The sequence below is a fragment of the Delphinus delphis genome, chromosome 4 (assembly GCF_949987515.2).
Source record: "Delphinus delphis chromosome 4, mDelDel1.2, whole genome shotgun sequence".
NCBI classification, from domain to species: Eukaryota; Metazoa; Chordata; class Mammalia; order Artiodactyla; family Delphinidae; genus Delphinus; species Delphinus delphis.
In genome coordinates this window covers 108260484-108282567 of record NC_082686.1, presented here as the reverse complement: position 1 = coordinate 108282567, position 22084 = coordinate 108260484, and the positions used below count along the sequence as shown (strand labels likewise).

Here is a 22084-nt window from a genome sequence, read left to right as displayed (position 1 = left end):
GCACATGCTCACTGGAACGCTCTGTCAAGGTACCTCGTTAAAACTTTTAACACTGGTCATTTCTCCCAAACTCTCCTTATTAAAATGGCTAGCAGAAAGAAATGCTTGGTTCTAGGACTGATTGCCTTTTTATGGGCTGAATTGGGCATTGAAGGCAAAGAAGAGGAAGGACAGACCTGTCAGCTGCTGGGCTAGTTTGATATGAATGGGTATGTAGGTGCCAGAAACCCTTCACTTGTTATTGGAGGACTGTTTCCTATTCATTCCAGGACCACTGCAGCAAACGAGTCTATTTTGGAGCCAGTATCAGCGAAATGTGAAGGGTAAGACATTCTTTTTTTTTCTTTTTACATCAGTTGTAGGAGGTGGGAGTAAATGAGTGGTGGGTGTGGGAATTAGAGTCTGGAACTGGAGCCATGATGCCAGCCCTGACTTTGACACTATTTATTTGACTCAGGATAGGTACTTGCTGTTTCTGTGCCTCAATTTCTCTGAGGTAGACATTCTAGGATTGCTTAGCAACAAGAAAGAAAAAAGACAGGTTTTATATGATATAGAACATTGCTCCTCAGAGGGTGGTCTGTGGACCACCAGCATTAGCATCATCTAAGAGCTTGTTAGAAATGTAGAGTCTCAGGCTGCATCCCACATCTGCTGAATCAGAATCTGCATTCTGACAAGACCTCCTGATGATTCATGTACACATTAAGGTTTGAGAAGCATGATGTAGAGTTGTGCAGTGTTGCAGCTTTACTTTGAATTGTCATTAGACTGAAGTCTCCCCAGGTGAAAATACACAGTGCTGGAATGCCGATTTATTTATGAGCTAGTGTTCATAAGCAAGATTCCTCCAGTTGGAAGGCTTCTACCCTACCCCCCTCATCCCAAAAATTGTCATGTCAAGAAATGGGATCCATGACTGATAATCTGAATTTGCAAGGAATCCATTGTAAGAAAAGCAAACATGGGTTATATTTCTGGGTGTGAAACACACACACACTTTTGATATGAAAAGAATGCCAGAAATTAAAGGAAAATTTCTGTCCACACTGTTCTACTACCATAACAAAGCAGCTCTTTCCTTTCGTTTCCATATATTCTTTCTCAGCCCTTTATATAAATGCAACTGTAATCTTTTCATAATGTGGCAATAGCATGGACACAGTTTTATATTGGGCATTTTACATCATATCTTAATCACTTCCATGATGCTGCGTGGTAATTATAATTACAAACGCATGCTGTAAAAATTTTGGCAACTTCTTATACAACTAAATCTTTACTGATCATAACTCCTTCCCTTTGGTCATATTTCATGCCACATATTTGAAATAGCACTAAAGGGGTGGATAAACTGTATGTTGGCAAAAGGAAAGGATTGCAGTCAGTCTGTACTTAGCTCTTTCCTGGACCTTCTAACTCTTTTCCATTCTTACAGTGAAGCAAAGGGAAGTGGGAAAGAAGCACTTTTGCTCATGGCTACATTATTTAGAGCCAGTTCATTATTTATCAGAGAAGTTTTCACTGATTCAATCTTTAATAACATAAAATGAAAACCAGAGTTTGTCACAGTATAGTACACTCATATTTCATCAGTGGAATCACTTAACTTGTTCTTCACCCTTCATTGGAGCTTCTGAAGGTTATCTTCCTAGCAAGGTAAAATAGAAAGGCCTATACATATTTTTAGTAAAAATGCACCCCCTCATTAAAAAATAGTTTGGTATATCTACTGTGATTGACACAGTGGTGAGAAGTAAGTATGTCCCATTTAAAAAATAATTCACTGTATCAGGGATATTTTGGGTTTTTTAAAAAAATAAATTATTTATTTATTTTGGGCTGTATTGGGTCTTCGTCGCTGTGCAGAGGCTTTCTCTAGTTGCAGCGAGTGGGGGCTACTCTTCGTTGCGGAGCGCGGGCACATGGGCTTCAGTAGTTGTGGCACACGGGCTCAGTAGTTGTGGCACACGGGCTTAGTTGCTCCACAGTACGTGGAATCTTCCTGGACCAGGGCTCGAACCCGTGTCCCCTGCATTAGCAGGCAGATTTTTAACCACTGCACCACCAGGGAAGTCCCCAGGGATATTTTGATTTCCATCTCTAGTCCACTGTTCTTATTTAATTTTCAGAGTAGTCTGATAGTTGCTTTATATGTTCAGTCCAGGGATCTTAATTGTAATTGGTGGGAGAGAGTGGGTGGTGTGTGCTTACTCCATCTTGACTTTCACTCAAAGCCTAAGGATCCTTGAAAAGATTGCTTCAGCATCTTCTGACTGCCAGTGTTGCTGCTGAGAAGTCTGATGACATTCTGATTCTTCATATTTTGTATGAAACTTATTTCACATGATCCAGGGCATCTAAAAAGCCAGTTCCTTGTCCTGAATGTGGATCAGTAATGTAAGGCATCATTGCGGGGATTCTGCTTGTCTCCCGGCTTGTTGACTGAAACCCAAATTGCTCATCTTCACACCATACAAGCCTAAAACTTTCCCAGCACTTAAATCCATCCTAAACATATCTATTGGATATTAATAACATTCCATATTTACATTTTTTGATATATTTTCTTCAAAATTAGAGCTATAAAATGACTTTTCACCAATAACCATCAACAGTTTCTATCTGTACCCAATTCCAATGTTCTCCTAGCCTCCCTCCCAATGGGAGAGCCCTCATGGGAGGCCTGGATAGCTGGCACTCAGGAGCTGGGCGTAATCGGATAACAATTTCATTTTGGCGTCATTAACGTTTACCTGTAACTGATCTAGATATGCAAGTTGGAGTTTGGAGAAGTCTCATTCTGAAACCCACAATTTTAACGGGATACTAGTTTTGGTTGGCCATCAGCCAAAGTGAACAGAAGAGAAAAACTTTTATTTTGAAAATGTTGTTCAGAGCAGAGAAGACAGTGAAATGGAGGGAAGAAGGGAGTATTTTAATTCTTGTTTTGGTTGATCTAAACAAAGGTAGGATTTAGAGAAATTTTCTGCGGAACAAAAGGTATACATTGTATAAGGATACTGTGAGTATCATAATGGAAATCAACAAATGAAAGAAAAATCATCCCAAATCCCACCCTTTCAGTAATTATCCTGTACCCATTTAAAATTTTTACCTGTTGATAGTTATCCAAATGTTCACATAATTTATGTGTAGTTTTAATTATAGTATAGAAACAACATTGCATACAGACTGTTTTACCTACTATTATATGCATGCTGCAGTGTAATTTCTCTAATTATAGTTTTTTAATGATGGAAAATGTTCCTATCAAGTCAATGTACCATAATGAGCATGTAAATTCTTTCCAATTTTTCAATATTATAAATAATTCTAAAATGAACAGTTTGGAACGCACCTAGTTTTTTCTTTTGGGAAGAACAGTACCTTCAGATAAATTCTCTGGGGTGTAATTATTGATTCAAAGCAGATGAACATTTTCTAGCTCTTGAAATGTATTACTCTCTCACCTTAAAAAAGATATTGCTATATTTATTTCAAAAATGTGTATGCCAATTTGTATGGCCATCTGTGTAAATTTAGAGGCCAGTTTCTTAGGACGATAAAGCCCTTCATGTTCAGACTCCTGATTCTCCAGTCTCCTCTTCCCATGCCATACCTATTCCTACCCTGTTCTCCAAGTGTCCTGATCTTCCCATTCCTAGAATGTTAGGTTCTTTTGTTGTCATGCCTTCACACATACCGTGCCCTCTACTTGCAGCATTCGTCCCCTGTTTTTATGTTACCCTTCAAGACTTAGCTTGGCTGTTAAGTCCCCCAGGGCAAGGTTCCCCACCCCTTTAACTGCTGGTCCCTATGTCTACCCCTATCGCTGTGTTTATCGTTTTGTGCATGGCTATTTTTCTGTTTCTTTGCCTAGACACTGCAGTGCCTGTCTTTTTCACTGTTGCATTTATAGTGTCTCGCACCAGTGCAACTCAGTAACTACGTGTTGAATAAAAGGCAAAGCTAAACTAAACTAAAAAACCCAGTTAAAGAGACATGGAGGAAAAATCTAATCTGCCAACAGGGCTATTTGCTATTAGATATTTAATTCAAAAATATTTATTGAGTAGAAGATAGGTAGTTAGATACTAGAGCTACAGAGGACATTAAGAGAAAACATCCTGGAAGTCCTTGCTTTCAGATAGGTTAAAGTTTGCTTAAAACTGGGAAGAAAGAAAGAGAGTTAGAAATAGAATATTTATTTTTAATGGAGAAGAAATTGAAAAAAAATGTGCTGATGGACTAAAGGGAAGTACTTTTCCTTTTTGTGGCTAGGGAATGGAAAGGAGGAGGCATCTCATTCATGGTTAAATGTAAGAGTGATAGGAAAGAGACGTTTCTTAATTAAAAAATCTCAACACTAACAATCAAATCATGGCAGGAAAAATAATCTATTGGAGTCATAATATATATCGTATATATAAATATTATGTACTGCTTTTATATAGTCCTATCATAAGTATTTTTATGTATTTACAAAACTTTTATTATTATACTTAACATCTAGAAGAAACCAGGAGAAACCTATAGGAACGTAAGGAAGAGGGAAAGGAGACTCATAGGGTACCGGGGACTTCCAATGAATGGGAAAAAATGTATTGAGGAATTATTGCGTGTTCTGCGTGGTGGAGAGAATTGCGAATATAAGAATATTTTTGTGAAAAGAGATAATCAGCTGTCCAAAAAGATGCTTCCCAGCCCAAACCAATCAATAATGAATATGATTCATACTTGAACCCTTTAAATTGCAATATCTTTTTAGGAAATATTAACATGCTCACACAAGGCAGGTGCCCCCTGACGTTTTGGCAAAATGCTCTCAGCACCAATCCCAGTTAAAAGCTGCTTTCCCCTCCACAGATCCACCCACTGACTAAGGCCTTACAAAAACGATTTCCTTTCCAGGTTCAACTTCCGGGGATTCCGCTGGATGAAAACCATGATCCACACCATCAGGGAGATTAATGAAAGGAAGGATATTTTGCCCAACATCACTTTGGGCTATCAGATCTTGGATACCTGTTTCACCATCTCCAAATCCATGGAAGCGGCATTGGTATTCCTCACAGGGCAGGAAGAAAACAAGCCCAGTTTCAGAAGCAGCACCGGGGCAGTGCTGGCAGGAATTGTTGGAGCAGGTGGATCATCCTTACCAGTTGCTGCTTCAAGAATTCTAGGGTTGTATTACCTACCTCAGGTATTTTAGAATATGGTCCTGGGTACTAACTTATAAAGAAACACAAGGTATGTGAAAATTGCTGCAAAGAGTACGTTAGGTGCTCAGGTGAGGCTGGGATAAGTTACACAGACAAAGAGGATGGTGGTAATGCTGATGCCCCTAATTTCTCTGTTCAGTCTGGCCTCAGCAAGTGTGACTAGTGATTTCAGACTGTTCTACATCCCTTAGGATCCTGCCTTAGGTTTGAGCTTGAGATTGTGACCTAGTGATTTGTATGTTGACATCTCCGTAGGCAGTACACTCGAAAACACTGGGTGAAGCACAGAGTAGGTGATTGAGAAATACTTGTTGGTTGATAGATGGTATAAGGAACTCATTTTGTTTCTGGCCTGTATTAATAGTTATTAATCATGACCCTTTTTGTTCATACGCTAACATACTGAAATGAGCTGGGATGCTAATTTACAGATTATTTTAAATTCAGGGACAGTGACACATTTCAACCTAAGAATAGATGATATTAGGAAGAATGGATGAGGACACAGGGAGAGGGAAGGGTAAGCTGGGACGAAGTGAGAGAGTGGCATGGACATATATACACTACCAAACATAAAATAGATAGCTAGTGGGAAGCAGCCGCACAGCACAGGGAGGTCAGCGCGGTGCTTTGTGACCACCTAGAGGGGTGGGATAGGGAGGGTGGGAGGGAGATGCAAGAGGGAAAGGATATGGGGATATATGTATACATATAGCTGATTCACTCTGTTATACAGCAGAAACTAACACACCATTGTAAAGCAATTATACTCCAATAAATATGTTTAAAAAAAGAAAAGAAAAGAAAAGAAAATATAAGTAAAGTTCTATATTTATTTCCAGGGGTGGTTCACAAAAATATCAAGTCAGGACTTATTAGTGTGAAGGATGATTAAGCTTATTTGTGTTACTGAAGTAATGGGAGAAGTTAAAATAATTGTTTAAAAGTGGCATTTACAAAGTGTGTCTTATAAAGCTGCAAATACAAATGTAGGGGGAACAGGGTAATACTGAAGAACAGAACCAAGAGGAGGGGTCAGGTGACACAGCCGACACCTTCAGTGTGGGCTTCATGCAGCTTAGACAAATTGCTGCTGCTGTGAGCTCTGCTTTCCACCGAATACCGACTGTGGTCCAGGTACCTACTAGAAACCTCTAGATAGATCTTCTCATTTAAGTCTTGTAGTAAATCTGCAAAGAGGGTAAAAGAAATATTACATACAACAGACACTTTTATGTGTGTTGTCTCATTTAATATGCTGAGCAACCTTAAAATGTAGATGTCATAACCCTGATTTCACTCATGGGGAAACTGATTTCAGCAGGTTTTAGTATCCACAATCTTACACTGATTATGTAGCCGGAATTAGAAATCAGGTGTCTCTGCTTCGTAAATGAGATTCTTTCCTACATATGGCTTCCATGATGTTGGTGCTTGGGAGGTTCCAAAGAAGAATGTAAACTTTAGCCAGTGGAGTAAGGATAGGACAAAGGATAAAGAGAAAAATAGGAATAATCTGTCACTTATGAAAGAATTGGCAGTCATGGAGCTATGTAATTATAATATAGGAGGTCTTATTGGAAGTGATGCAGTAATAACATGGGATGGCAATGGGATGGGATAGGAGAGAATGTGACATATCTTCTTAACTGCAGAGTCGCTGAGGCTGAGAGTAAGGTACAGCAGAAATGTATGTAAGATTGTCAGAAATTCACATTACTGGCCATTCTACTTTCATTCTTAAGTTCTCACTGACAGAAAATAGGCACAAGGACCACTGGCAAGATGAGAAAAATACCTCTTCGTTTATCTAGCAAGTGCCTATAAAATGAGGGCCTCTAGTAACTCTTTTGGAGAATAAGACATAAACCTGAGGTGGAAGTGGAGTTTCCTACCGTCTTTCTCAGTCTAAGTCTTAGGACTTAAATACCCAGAAGGCCCGGCAGAGAGAAACAAGGAAAGAGAAGAGGAGAAAAAGAGAGAAAGCAGTGGAGAGAGAGAGAGAGAGAGGGAGGGAGGGAGGGAGGGAGGGAGAGAGAGAGAGAGAGAGAGAGAAAGGGAGAAAGAGAGAGGAAAGAAAAGAAAAGATAAGAAACAGGAACTGGGCCTGACAAATAGATTATGAGTCTGCTTACTCCATCATCTGTATGGATGACGAGTTAGATCAGAGAAAGAGCCTGGATGGCTTGAATCACACACCTAGTCTCAAGAAAACATAGAAGAAAGGACTGGTCACCTCCCTTTCCGAGTATGTGACCCTGAGTATGAAAAGTGGTGCATTGAATGTCATCACCTTAATAATTAGCTCCTCCAGCTACCTTGGGGTGGAGTGAGGTGGGAATAGGGTGGATAGGGAGGCCCAAAGTGCTCCCCCTAACAGTCCCCACCACCCACGGAGCAGGGAGAGGAGTAGAAGTCCTTTTGTCTCTGGAAGGGTGTGAGAATAAAGGGAGAACTGTTAAGTTCCCTCCTTCTCCAATACAGATACTCAGAGGTTGTGTAATTTGAGGTTTGGCTATTGCTTTCTAATAACTGCATGAATATTTTCAGTTGCAGGTGGGTTACGCCTCTACCTCCTCACTTCTTAGTGACAAATTTCCATCTTATCTTCACAGTAGCCAGTGATAAGATCCAGTCGGAGGCCATGGTACAACTTATCCAACATTTTGATTGGGTCTGGATAGGCACCATAGCAGCTGATGATGATTATGGAAAATATGGAGTAAAGATTTTTAAGGAGAAAATGGAGAGTGTCACCCTTTCTGTTGCATTCTCCGAAACCATTCCCAAAGTCCATTCTAATGAGAAAATGCAAAAAGCTATTGATGCTATCACGAACTCCAATGCCAGAGTCATTGTGCTCTATGCATCTGATACTGACCTAAGTCCTTTCATGCTGGAAATGGTTTACCATAACATAACTGACAGAACATGGATAGCGAGTGAAGCCTGGATCGCCTTCGCTCTCATTGCAAAGCCTGAATATTTCTTGTATTTTGGTGGAAGTATTGGATTTTCAATACCAAGAGCTGATATACTGGGATTAAAAGAACTTCTTTATGATGTAAATCCTGGCAAGGATCCAAATGATGTCCTGACCATTGAATTTTAGCAAACTGCTTTTAACTGTACTTGGCCCAAGAGTAGTGTTCCATACAACACTGACCATAGAGTGAATATGACTGGTAAAGAGGACAGATTACACGCCATGTCTGATAAATTCTATACTGGAAAGGAGAAGTTGGAAGATCTTAAAAATACCTATCTGGATGTGTCTCAGCTAAAAATTACACACAATGTCAACCAAGTTGTGTATTCTATGGCATATGCCCTGGATCATCTAAGTAGATGTGAGGAAGGACACTGGCCATATATTCCAGGAAACACCTGTGCATATATACTGATTTTGAACCTTGGCAGGTAAGTTGTGGTTTGTTTTACTTCATGATGTAGTTTGACATAAAAAGCATTCATACAATTAAAACCATTGATCTGCTTTTGTACTTCATAGACATGATTTTATCACATGCCCCCTAAAAGAATGGCTTGCTTATGTTACCTAAATGGGCATTTTAGAGTTTCCATTTGTTAACAGAGTTATTATTAGGTTTGCTGTGAATGATAGAAAAACCCCCCCATACAGTGCTTTAAACAAGATAGGTTTTTTTCCTTCACATAAATGAAGTTTGGAGGTTAGCATTCTGGGACTGAAAGAGTGGCTTAGGGATTGAGGTTCCTTCTACCTTGTCATTTCATCACTCTGAATCTGTGCGTTCACCTCATAATTCCATATGGCTACTTGGGCTTCAACCATCATGTCCACACTCTAACCAGCAGGAAGGAGAAAGGACAAAGATGCATATATGGCTCCATTTAAGGACATTTCCTGGAAATTACGTACAATTCTCTTTACATCCCATTAGCCGGGATCTAGTTATATGGTCACATGTAGCTGCAAGGGAAACTGGAAGATGTAGTCTTTGTGCAGTGTCAGAGGGGCCATGCTAGGGTGTGAAGGCCAGGAGGTGAAGATTGTTAGGACCACCTTGGAGATTGGCTCTCACATCTCCTGTCTCAGGTCTGACGTCCCAGCAATTCATGTTGGGACACAGAAACCCTAATGGTCTCACCAAGATGCACACCTAATCAGAGGGCTCCTCTGCTTACATCCTTCAGTACCTCCCCTCTCCTATAAAGGATAAAGCATGAGCATCCCTGGTCTGACACTGTCAGCCCTCTACGATCTATGCCATCAGCATCTCTGACTCCATTGCTCTTTCCATGACCCTCACCACTTTATTTTCCAGCAACACCAAATTGCTTGTCCCAACAGGGTCCACAGTGGCTGGAGCCACTGCATCTTCACTTTTATTTTTATTTTCAAATTGATCCCACGATGCACTTAGTTTTGTATCTCTTTAGCCTCCACCAATCTGTGGCAGTTCTTCATTCTTTTCTTTTTTTTTTTTAATGAATGTGATACTTTTCATAAGTACAGGACAGCTATTTATGTTTTTCAATTTATGTTTAATTTTTTTCCTCATGATTACATTTAGGTTATGCATTTATGGCTATAATACTGTAAAGGTGATATGTATCCTTTTCTATGTCTCATATCAGGAGGTACATGATGTCACTATGTCTCATTAATGGTGACATTAACTTTGATTACTTAGTAGAGTGATGTCACCATGTTTTTCCATTATAAAGTTACTGTGTTTCCCTTTGTAATTAATAATTATATTGTGAGGCAATATTTTGAAGCTCTGAAAATATTGTTTTAAGTAATGCTTTGATCCACAAAGTTTAGCATCCTTTGATGACGATTATTGCCTGAAACAACTATTACTGTGTTATTTTTAAAATGGTGATTTTTTTTCTATTTCCCTCATTCCTTCTACATTTATTAAATGGAATTATACTTTTCCCTCACTAATTTATTTGCATCACACGGACTCATGGATATACTGTTCTATGAGTATAATAATTCATAGCTATCATTACGCATTTTGTTGCTCAAAATTCTCCAGGTTGGACAATTTGTATTGTATTGTGTTGTATTTCTCTGCCCCAGTCTTGAAGTAGCCATTTCTCCAGAGTCCTATTTCCATTTACTGGAGAATGGAATTTAGAAAGCAAGATCTGAGTACTAAGTTGTTCATCGGTACTAGGGAAATTGTGGTAAATTCAAAATGAGAAATTAAGTTATGCTATAGGTGAGTTCTTTCATTTTAAAAGAAATCCTCTGAGTACTCTTTTAACAAAAAGGATCTTTTTATATGGTAAACAACAATCTCTAATTTGTTATTTGAAGATTTCAATATTACAATTTAAATTTGCTCAAAAAGCAACAAATATGTGTTAGGATTGCAGAGAAAAGAGTTTTTAGGGAGGGTCAAGGGACCACATAGTGTTAGGGTGAATGGTGGTGGTGTAGTCCAAGGGAGAATTCATGCTCTTTGACACACTCCCGGAATGATGTAAGTAAAAACTGAAAAGTAAGACCTCACAGTAGAGAGAGTTAATAGGCACATTTAAGGATGCTTCATAAATGCATCAAAAAGTAAAAAATTGTGATTTATTTAAAACCAAAATGATAATGCACTCCATAATCATTTTTCTCAGCTTATCTCATTAGCAGACTTGGTCAGAACATATATATATATATATATATATATATATATATATATATATATATATATATATGTAAAACCGTTTTACTCTTGTGGTTTATTTGGACATTTCTAAATTCTTTTTCATGCCTCGTGGTAGGGAACTGTCCTACCATCCAATGATGATAAACAGATGGAATTATGGAAAGGCTGTAAGGTTGCAGCCTTTGAAAATTTCCTTGCTTCTGAAGTCTTCTGAAGTCTGGGAGTCTTCTGAAGACTGGGAGACAAAAACATGCCTCTCCCCAGTGGACTTGGCAGTAAAAGTCACCCTGTTGTGAACTCTGATGTAGGTTTCATGTTGACTGAGAATAGCATACAGTAAAAGAGGGAGAGATAAAAGGGCAAGTGACCTGGAGTAGCCCTACTGGTAGATGGTGATTATTATAGTACTTACCTTTGTATACTGACTTACTAAAAGCTTCTAGCTATATTACCTTAATCTCTACGACAGAGGTAGGGCAGGGATGATTTCCCTTCTTTTACAGACTGGGAAACTAATGCTTAGTTAGGATATATGACTTGCCTAAGGTTATGTCATTTGACAGAGCCAAAATATGACTCCAAATCATCATACACCATAATTCAGGCTCTTTCTGCTATGTTGTTTCTCTGGTTTGTGGAGGGTTAGGGATTGGACTGGGCCTTCTGGTTGGGAGACATAAGTCTAGCATGTGGTGCTGACAAAGACCAAGGGCACAGGATATTTCTCAGTGCAGACTGGTTACCTTCATACTAAAGAACGTATGCTCTTACCCCAGCTAAGGTTGACTGGGTAAAGCAAGAGTACTAGAGGTATTATTTTGTTAGGGGGTTCCTATTTATGTCTATGAAGTTATTCTGTAGGTGTACAATCAGCTCCATCCGCTTTTGTAGTCTTAGCAATGGCCTCTTTGGCACACCCTTGTCTCACATATTATTCCCTTGGCTTAGAATCTCTTTGATTCCAGTATTTGTCAGGCAACTTGCTACTATTTTTTTTTCTTTTTCTGAGCTGCACTCTAATCCTAGGTTTATCAACACAATTCTTTTCTCTACACAACAAAGTACAAACACAATATTATCTAAAATGCCACAAAGTTACAAAACTCAAAACAGAAAATGTATAGTACTGACTGTACAATAAAAGCCAAAAAAGCAATGTACACATTGCCAAGGTAACTTGCGGGACCACCATGAATACCAACACAACGTGTTGGTGGGGGGGTGCTTCTGTGGTGACCCGACAGAGCTGGCTCTCAACTTACAAGTTTCAGAGAGAAAGGGAGATGTGTGTGTGCACGCACATGAGTACACGTGAAAAGAACCATTTGGGGTATTTGGCCCTAGAGGTCAGAAGAGGACTCGAGCAGGGGAGCAGGGCCAGGCTAACTGGAACGGCAGCTGCATAAAATCACACCCTTTCCTGTGGGACCCTGTAGGCCAACAGGTTAGGGCACGAGCAGGCCACCAGATCGGCCCCAGGTCACCTGTGGAACGGGAAAACATGCTCCCAGGCTGGGGCTGTACCACCTCCTGGAGCCCCCTGTTCATCCCTGCTGGCTTTGTCACTAAACTGACTCTCAGGAACTGTGGAAGCTTTCTAGCCAGAAAACTGGAGGGCATCTTTATAAGCACGACCCCAAACCAACAACACTCCTGCAGCCGGAACTCTGCCGCCAGGGGAAATGTAGCAGTTACTGCCTTCACCTTCAAGCCTGCCTCTGAGGGAGGGATTTCTTTCCTACCGATCCTCCTTCGTCTAGAAAAGTGACAAAAGTGAGTTGGATGGGAGTCCAAGTCACAGGGCAGAGCTTCAGTGGCCCTGCGTATCGGGAGGAGTTGAAGCTGGAGAGGCTCCTGCGGCTGCGGCGGCGGGGGGGACCGCGCCAAGGGGAACGCGACCTTCTCCTCATCCGTGGGGGTGACCTGCGCCACATGGGAGGCGGTGGCGGCATTCTCCTGGGAGGGCTGAATCGCCCGGGGGCGGGGGAGGTGGCCGAGGCCAGGGGTCCAGCAGAGCGGTGGCAGTGATCTCCTGGCCATTGATGTGTCCTCCGTCCATGTGCTTCAGCGCCTTCTCGGGCTCACCTGGATTCTCAAACTACACATATACGTAGCCTTTAGACAGATGCGGGTGCATCCTTTCTACAGGCACGTCAATCATTTTAATTTTCCCATAGGTGGAGAATATCTCCATGATATGATCCTTGGTCACATTCCTGGTGAGCCTTCCAATGTGCACTGTGGTGGGTTTAGGCGAAGGGCTCCGCCTTTTCCTTTCCTTTTCATCTCTTTTGGGTGGTTTGGATTTGGAGCGGGAATGCCGCCTGTTGTCCTGCCTGCGCCGACAAGGACTGGGAGAGCCAGGCGAGCTGCCGGAGCTGGAGCTGCGGGATGTGCTGGAACTTCCTGAGCGGCTCGATGCTGAAGATGAGCTGGAGCCGCGGCTGGAGCCCGTGCTGGTGCTCGAGCCCGAGCTGCAGTTCGAGCTGGACCGAGACCTGGTGCTGCTGCTACCACTGGAAGCGCTGCACCTCTTTCGAGTTTTATCCCTGTCACGATCCTTCTCACTCGACTCCTTGGTGGCCCCCATATCTTTAGAGCGATTCTTGGACTTCTCATCAGAGCCGTCTTTGCGCTTGGTAGGAGAAGGAGCCCCAGTGCTGGACTTTTGTATTATTTTTTTTGACTCCTAGCAAGCTCTTCTTTTTCACTCCTGATAAATCCATTTTCCCCTTCTGAGGTGTTCAAAGCAGCAATGGCGGCCTCACTTATCTGAACTCTCCCTTCTAACTTGAGTCTGAGAAACGATCCTTAATCGATAGCAATTTACGCCAAAGTGCAGCATCTTCCAGCCGCCGTGACCTCCTCCCCGTCTCCTCAGCCTCTGAGGCCGGCGCCGCTCTGACGTCAGGATTAGGGAACCGGAAGGCCTAAGTTTTTTTAAAACCCAGCTCAGATGGCTACTTCCTGGGGAAACCTCCTTCAGTTTTCCTAAGGCAGTTAGTTAGCCACTCCCTCATCTATGCCCTCTCAACACTCTTTCCACATCAGCGACACAGAGTACATTGAATTTACCATTAGTACCTGTTTATTTGTCTAGCCCTTCTACTGGACTGTGAACTTTGGAAGGGTGGGGAATGGGTCTTGATCTCCCCGTCTCTAGCACCTGACATGCAGGGAAGGGAATGATGGTAGTAGTGTAGACTGGCACCTATTAGTGAAGAAATCTAAGAGGGAATATCCTCTCTTCCCTAGGTTTGTAGGTATTAGGAAATATTAGGCATCACTTTACCTTGGTATAGATCAGTACTGTCTAATAGAAATTTAAAAGCCACACAGGTAATTAAAATTTTTATAGTAGCCAAATTAAAAAATAAAAAGGAACAGATGAAGTTAAATTTAATATATTTTATTTAACCCCAAATAATACTTTAACATTTGGTCATAATCAGGATAACTTAATATAAAAATAATTACATGAAATTATTAAGGAGAGAGTTTACATTTTTTTGAACTAACTTTTGCAACCCAGTGTGTATTTTACCCTTATAGCCCATCGCAATTTGGCCAGCCACTTTTCAAATTTCAATTGTCATATGTGGCTAGGAGCTGTTGTATTAGAGAGCAAAGGTATAGAGGAATAGGAAAAAATTCAGTCCCATGAATTAGATAGGAGTTTTGAGATTATTTTCTTTATAAACCCTGTTTTCTAGTCAATCAAATTTTTAAAAATCGTTTTTTTCCCTGTTGTTCCCCCCCCCCTTTTTTCTAGTTAATGTATTATTTGAAGACACTTAAGTTTACAACCCATAATGGAATGAGAATAGAAGTTGATGATAATGGAGATGTGGCTGGATACTATGATATTCTAAATTGGCAATTAGATGATAATGGAGAGATAGCCTTTGTGAAGGTTGGAGAATATATATTCACAAACTCTAAATTTGAACTCGTGATGATTAAGAATGTGACAATATTTTGGAACAACGAATCATCAGAGGTTAGTTACTCTGACATCTTATTTTGTTTATATATAGAGAGAATTGCATTTCTATACTCTTTTAGGTGCTATGGAATATCAGAAACCTAGAGCTGACTATTCCAAGTTAATTTTCCCGAATAAAATACATATCTTTTCTATATATAGGTTCAGATCTTTTGTTTTTGGAACTATTTTTGATTATAGTTTTAAATATTAGTTCTATGATTTTGTTTTCCTTCTTCAAGTACTCCAAAATGTTTGACTTCCTTTGTCTCTTCCTTTTATTCACTTTCTTTCTGATAATTTTTGCTTTATTCTTTATCTCATCCTTATTCTCTTTATTGTTTTCCTGCCTTTATTCAATGCCCCTTATTAACTTTTTACTCAAGTATATATATTTTGAACACCTTGTGACTTTTATCTTAATTTTTGAAATAGTTTCTTTCCTGAGATAAATGAACTTTTTTCATTTCTTCCAGTCTTATATCCATTGATGTTTTAAATTTTAAAATATCTGGTTCGAGATGTTTTTGACATCTACAAGTGCTTTTCTGAGAATACTTAATTGAAGTGCTAGGATATTTATTTAAAGTGTTACAGTATTCTTCTGCTTAATGGTTGTGTGTGTACGTTTTAGAGGGGAATTTTAACTTACTGGAATATTTTTTTAAAAATTTTATTGAAGTATTGTTGATTTACAATGTTGTGTTAATTTCTGCTGTACAGCAAAGTGATTCAGTTATATATATATATATACTTTTCTTTTCCATTATGGTTTATCACAAGATATTGAATATAGTTCCGTGTGCTACACAGTAGGACCTTGTTTATCCATCCTATATACAATAGTTAGCATCTGCTAATCCCAAACTCCCAATCCTTCCCTCCCCCACCCCCCTCCCTCTTGGCAACCACAAGTCTGTACTCTGTATCTGTGAGTCTGTTTCTGTTTCATAGATATGTTCATTTGTATCGTATTTCAGATTCCACATATAAGTGATATCATATGGTATTTGTCTTTCTCTTTCTGCAATGAACATTGGGGTGAAAGTATCTTTTTGAATTATGGTTTTCTCTGGATATATGCCCAGGAGTGGGATTGCAGGATCATGTGGTAGCTCTATTTTAAGCTTTCTAAAAAAAAATTTATTGGAGTATAGTTGCTTTACAATGTTGTGTTAGTTTCAGGTGTACAGCAGAGTAAATCAGTTATACATATACATATATCCACTCTTTTAGATTCCTTTCCCATATAGGCCATTACAGAGTATTGAGTAGAGTTACCTGTGCTATACAGTAGGTCCTTATTGGTTATCTATTTTATATATAGTAGTATGTATATGTCAATCCCAACCTCCCAATCGAGCCCTCCCCCCCCATTACCCCCTGGTAACCGTAAGTTTGTTTTCTACATCTGTAATTCTATCTCTGTTTTGTAGATAAGTTAATTTGTATCCTTTTTTAGATTCCCCATATAAGTGATATCATATGATATTTGCCTTTCTCTGTTTGACTTACTTTGCTCAGTATGACAATCTCTAGCTCCATCCATGTTGCTGCAAATGCATTATTATTATTATTTCTTAAGGCTAAGTAGTATTCCATTATATATATGTACCATATCTTTTTTTTTTTTTAACATCTTTATCGGAGTATAATTGCTTTACAATGGTGTGCTAGTTTCTGCTTAACAACAAAATGAATCAGTTATATATATACATCTGTTCCCATATCTCTTCCCTCTTGCGTCTCCCTCCCTCCCACCCTCCCTATCCCACCCCTCCAGGCGGTCACAAAGCACTGAGCTGATATCCCTGTGTTATGCGGCTGCTTCCCACTAGCTATCTACTTTACGTTTGGTAGTGTATATATGTCCATGCCTCTCTCTCGCTTTGTCACAGCTTACCCTTCCCCCTCCCCATATCCTCAAGTCCATTCTCTAGTAGGTCTGTGTCTTTATTCCTGTCTTACCCCTAGGTTCTTCATGACATTTTTTCTTCTTAAATTCCATATATATGTGTTAGCATATGGTATTTCTCTCTCTCTTTCTAACTTACTTCACTCAGTATGACAGACTCTAGGTCTATCCACCTCATTACAAATAGCTCAATTTCATTTCTTTTTATGGCTGAGTAATATTCCATTGTATATATGTGCCACATCTTCTTTATCCATTCATCCGATAATGGACACTTAGGTTGTTTCCATCTCCGGGCTATTGTAAATAGAGCTGCAGTGAACATTTTGGTACATGACTCTTTTTGAATTATGGTTTTCTCAGGGTATATGCCCAGGAGTGGGATTGCTGGGTCATAGGGTAGTTCTATTTGTAGTTTTTTAAGGAACCTCCATACTGTTCTCTACAGTGGCTGTATCAATTTACATTCCCACCAACAGGGCAAGAGGGTTCCCTTTTCTCCACACCCTCTCCAGCATTTATTGTTTGTAGATTTTTTGATGCTGGCCATTCTGACTGGTGTGAGATGATATCTCATTGTAGTTTTGATTTGCATTTCTCTAATGATTAGTGATGTTGAGCATTCTTTCATGTGTTTGTTGGCAATCTGTATATCTTCTTTGGAGAAATGTCTATTTAGGTCTTCTGCCCATTTTTGGTTTGGGTTGTTTGTTTTTTTGTTATTAAGCTGCATGAGCTGCTTCTATATTTTGGAGATTAATCCTTTCTCCGTTGCTTCATTTGCAAATATTCTCTCCCATTCTGAGGGTTGTCTTTTGGTCTTGTTTATGGTTTCCTTTGCTGTGCAAAAGCTTTTAAGTTTCATTAGGTCCCATTTGTTTATTTTTGTTTTTATTTCCATTTCTCTAGGAGGTAGTCAGAAAGGATCTTACTGTGATTTATGTCACAGAGTGTCCTGCCTATATTTTCCTCTAAGAGTTTGACAGTTTCTGGCCTTACATTTAGGTCTTTAATCCATTGTGAGCTTATTTTTGTATATGGTGTTAGGGAGTGATCTAATATCATACTTTTACATGTACCTGTCCAGTTTTCACAGCACCACTCATTGAAGAGGCTGTCCTTTCTCCACTGTATATTCCTGCCTCCTTTATCAAAAATAGGAGACCATATGTGCATGGGTTTATCTCTGGGCTTTCTATCCTGTTTCATTGATCTATCTTTCTGTTTTTGTGCCAGGACCATACTGTCTTGATTACTGTAGCTTTGTAGTATAGTCTGAAGTCAGGGAGCCTGATTCCTCCAGCTCTGTTTTTTGTTCTCAAGATTGCTTTGGCTATTTGGGGTCTTTTGTATTTCCATACAAGTTGTGAAATTTTTTGTTCCAGTTCTCTGAAAAATGCCAGTGGTAGTTTGATAGGGATTGCATTGAATCTGTAGATTGCTTTGGGTCGTAGAGTCATTTTCACAATGTTGATTCTTCCAATCCAAGAACATGGTATATCTCTCCCTCTATTTGTATCATCTTTAATTTCTTTCATCAGTGTCTTATAATTTTCTGCATACAGGTCTTTTGTCTCCTTAGGTAAGTTTATTCCTAGATATTTTATTCTTTTTGTTGCAATGGTAAATGGGAGTGTTTTCTTGATTTCACTTTCAGATTTTTCATCATTAGTGTATAGGAATGCCAGAGATTTCTGTGCATTAATTTTGTATCCTGCTACTTTACCAAATTCACTGATTAGCCCTAGTAGTTTTCTGGTAGCATCTTTAGAATTCTCTATGTATAGGATCATGTCATCTGCAAACAGTGACAGCTTTACTTCTTCTTTTCTGATTTGGATTCCTTTTATTTCCTTTTCTTCTCTGATTGCTGTGGCTAACACTTCCAAACCTACATTGAATAAGAGTGGTGAGAGTAGGCAACCTTGTCTTGTTCCTGATCTTAGTGGAAATGGTTTCAGTTTTTCACCATTGAGGACAATGTTGGCTGTGGGTTTGTCATATATGGCCTTTATTATGTTGAGGAAAGTTCCCTCTATGCCTACTTTCTGCAGGGTTTTTTTTCATAAATGGGTGTTGATTTTGTCGAAAGCTTTCTCTGCATCTATTGAGATGATCGTATGGTTTTTCTCCTTCAATTTGTTAATATGGTGTATCACGTTGATTGATTTGCGTATATTGAAGAATCCTTGCATTCCTGGTGTGTGATCCATTTAATGTGCTGTTGGATTCTGTTTGCTAGTATTTTGTTGAGGATTTTTGCATCTATGTTCATCAGTGATATTGGCCTGTAGTTTTCTTTCTTTGTGACATCCTTGTCTGGTTTTGGTATCAGGGTGATGGTGGCCTCGTAGAAAGAGTTTGGGAGTGTTCCTCCCTCTGCTATATTTTGGAAGAGTTTGAGAAGGATAGGTGTTAGCTCTTCTCTAAATGTTTGATAGAATTTGCCTGTGAAACCATCTAGTCCTGAGCTTTTGTTTGTTGGAAGAATTTTAATCACAGTTTCAATTTCAGTGCTTGTGATTGGTCTGTTCATATTTTCTATTTCTTCCTGATTCAGTCTTGGCAGGTTGTGCATTTCTAAGCATTTGTCCATTTCTTCCAGGTTGTCCATTTTATTGGCATATAGTTGCTTGTAGTAATCTCTCATGATCTTTTGTATTTCTGCAGTGTCAGTTGTTACTTCTCCTTTTTCATTTCTAATTCTATTGATTTGAGTCTTCTCCCATTTTTTCTTGATGAGTCTGGCTAATGGTTTATCAATTTTGTTTATCTTCTCAAATAACCACCTTTTAGTTTTATTGATCTTTACTATCGTTTCCTTCATTTCTTTTTCATTTATTTCTGATCTGATTTTTATGATTTCTTTCCTTCTGCTAACTTCGGGGTTTTTTTGTTCTTCTTTCTCTAATTGATTTAGGTGCAAGGTTAGGTTGTTTATTCGAGACGTTTCCTGTTTCTTAAGGTAGGAATGTATTGCTATAAACTTCCTCTTAGAACTGCTTTTGCTGCATCCCATAGATTTTGGGTCGTTGTGTCTCCATTGTCATTTGTTTCTAGGTATTTTTTGATTTCTTCAGTGATCACTTCGTTATTAAGTAGTGTATTGTTTAGCCTCCACGTGTTTGTATTTTTTACAGATCTTTTCCTGTAATTGATATCTAGTCTCATAGTGCTGTGGTCGGAAAAGATACTTGATACAGTTTCAATTTTCTTAAATTTACCAAGGCTTGATTTGTGACCCAAGATATGATCTATCTTGAAGAATGTTCCATGAGCACTTGAGAAAAATGTGTATTCTGTTGTTTTTGGATGGAATGTCCTATAAATATCAAGTAAGTCCATCTTGTTTAATGTATCATTTAAAGCTTGTGTTTCCTTATTTATTTTCATTTTGGATGATCTGTCCATTGGTGAAAGTGAGATGTTAAAGTCCCCTGTTATGAATGTGTTACTGTCGATTTCCCCTTTTATGGCTGTTAGTATTTGCCTTATGTATTGAGGTGCTCCTATGTTGGGTGCATAAATATTTACAATTGTCATATCTTCTTCTTGGATAGATCCCTTGATCATTACGTAGTGTTCTTCTTTTTCTCTTCTAATAGTCTTTATTTTAAAGTCTATTTTGTCTGATATGAGAATTGCTACTCCAGCTTTCTTTTTATTTCCATTTGCATGAAATATCTTTTTCTATCCCCTTACTTTCAGTCTGTATTTGTCTCTAGGTCTGAAGTGGGTCTCATGTAGACAGCAAATATATGGGTCTTGTTTTTGTATCCATTCAGCCAATTTGTGTGTTTTGGTGGTAGCATTTAGTCCATTTACATTTAAGATAATTATCGATATGTATGTTCCTATTCCCATTTTCTTAATTGTTTTGGGTTCGTTATTGTAGGTCTTCTCCTTCTTTTGTGTTTCTTGCCTAGAGAAGTTCCTTTAGCAGTTGTTGTAGAGCTGGTTTGGTGGTGCTCAACTCTCTCAGCTTTTGCTTGTCTGTAAAGGTTTTAATTTCTCCATCAAATCTGAATGAGATCCTTGCTGGGTAGAGTAATCTTGGTTGCAGGTTTTTCTCCTTCATCACTTTAAATATGTCCTGACACTCCCTTCTGACTTGTAGAGTTCCTGCTGAAAGATCAGCTGTTAACCTTAAGGGGATTCCCTTGTGTGTTATTTGTTGTTTTTCCCTTGCTGCTTTTAATATGCTTTCTTTGTATTTAACCTTTGACAGTTTGATTAATATATGTCTTGGTGTGTTTCTCCTCGGATTTATCCTGTATGGGACTCTCTGTGCTTCCTGGACTTGATTAACTATTTCCGTTCCCGTATTAGGGAAGTTTTCAACTATAATCTCTTGAAATATTTTCTCAGTCCCTTTCTTTTTCTCTTCTTCTTCTGGAACCCCTATAATTCGAATGTTGGTGCATTTAATGTTGCCCCAGAGGTCTGTGAGACTGTCCTCAGTTCTTTTCCTTCTTTTTTCTTTATTCTGGTCTGCAGTAGTTATTTCCACTATTTTATCTTCCAGGTCACTTATCCGTTCTTCTGCCTCAGTTATTCTGCTATTGATCCCATCTAGAGTATTTTTCATTTCATTTATTGTGTTGTTTTTCATTGTTTCATCTTTAGTTCTTCTAGGTCCTTGTTAAATGTTTCTCGCATTTTCTCTATTCTATTTCCAAGATTTTGGATCATCTTTACTATCATTATTCTGAATTCTTTTTTAGGTAGACTGTGTATTTCCTCTTCATTTGTTATGTCTGGTGGGTTTTTATCTTGCTCCTTCATCTGCTGTATGTTTTTCTGTCTTCTCATTTTGCTTTTCTTACTGTGTTTGGGGTCTCCTTTTTGCAGGCTGCAGGTTCCTAGTTCCTGTTGTTTTTGGTATCTGTCCCCAGTGGCTAAAGTTGGTTCAGTGGGTTGTGTAGGCTTCCTGGTGGAGGAGACTAGTGCCTGTGTTCTGGTGGATGAGGCTGGATCTTGCCTTTCTGGTGGGCAGGTCCACGTCTGGTGGTGTGTTTTGGGGTGTCTGTGGACTTATTATGATTTTAGGCAGCCTCTCTGCTAATAGGTGGAGTTGTATTCCTGTCTTGCCAGTTGTTTGGCATAGAATGTCCAGCACTGTAGCTTGCTGGTCGTTGAGTGAAGCTGGGTGCTGGTGTCGAGATGGAGATCTCTGGGAGATTTTCGCCATTTGATATTATGTGGAGCTGGGAGGTGTCTTGTGGACCAGTGTTCTGAAGTTGGCTCTCCCACCTCAGAGGCACAGCACTGACTCCTGGCTGCAGCACCAAGAGCCTTTCAT

The 22084-nt window shown here is 39.3% G+C and overlaps 1 protein-coding gene and 1 pseudogene across 1 annotated transcript in view; one reads left to right on the top strand and one right to left on the bottom strand.

Annotated features, from left to right (window-relative positions):
• Positions 1–84: 84 nt before the first annotated feature.
• Positions 85–22084, top strand: part of LOC132424445 (vomeronasal type-2 receptor 1-like) — a 32024-nt gene continuing 10024 nt past the window's right edge. Inside the window, 6 exon segments of the mRNA XM_060010162.1 lie at positions 85–323; positions 4915–5206; positions 7782–7834; positions 7836–8623; positions 8626–8645; positions 14655–14882. Coding sequence (XP_059866145.1) covers positions 85–323; positions 4915–5206; positions 7782–7834; positions 7836–8623; positions 8626–8645; positions 14655–14882 — 1620 coding nt within the window.
• On the bottom strand, positions 12589–13608 carry LOC132423902 (RNA-binding protein with serine-rich domain 1-like; annotated as a pseudogene).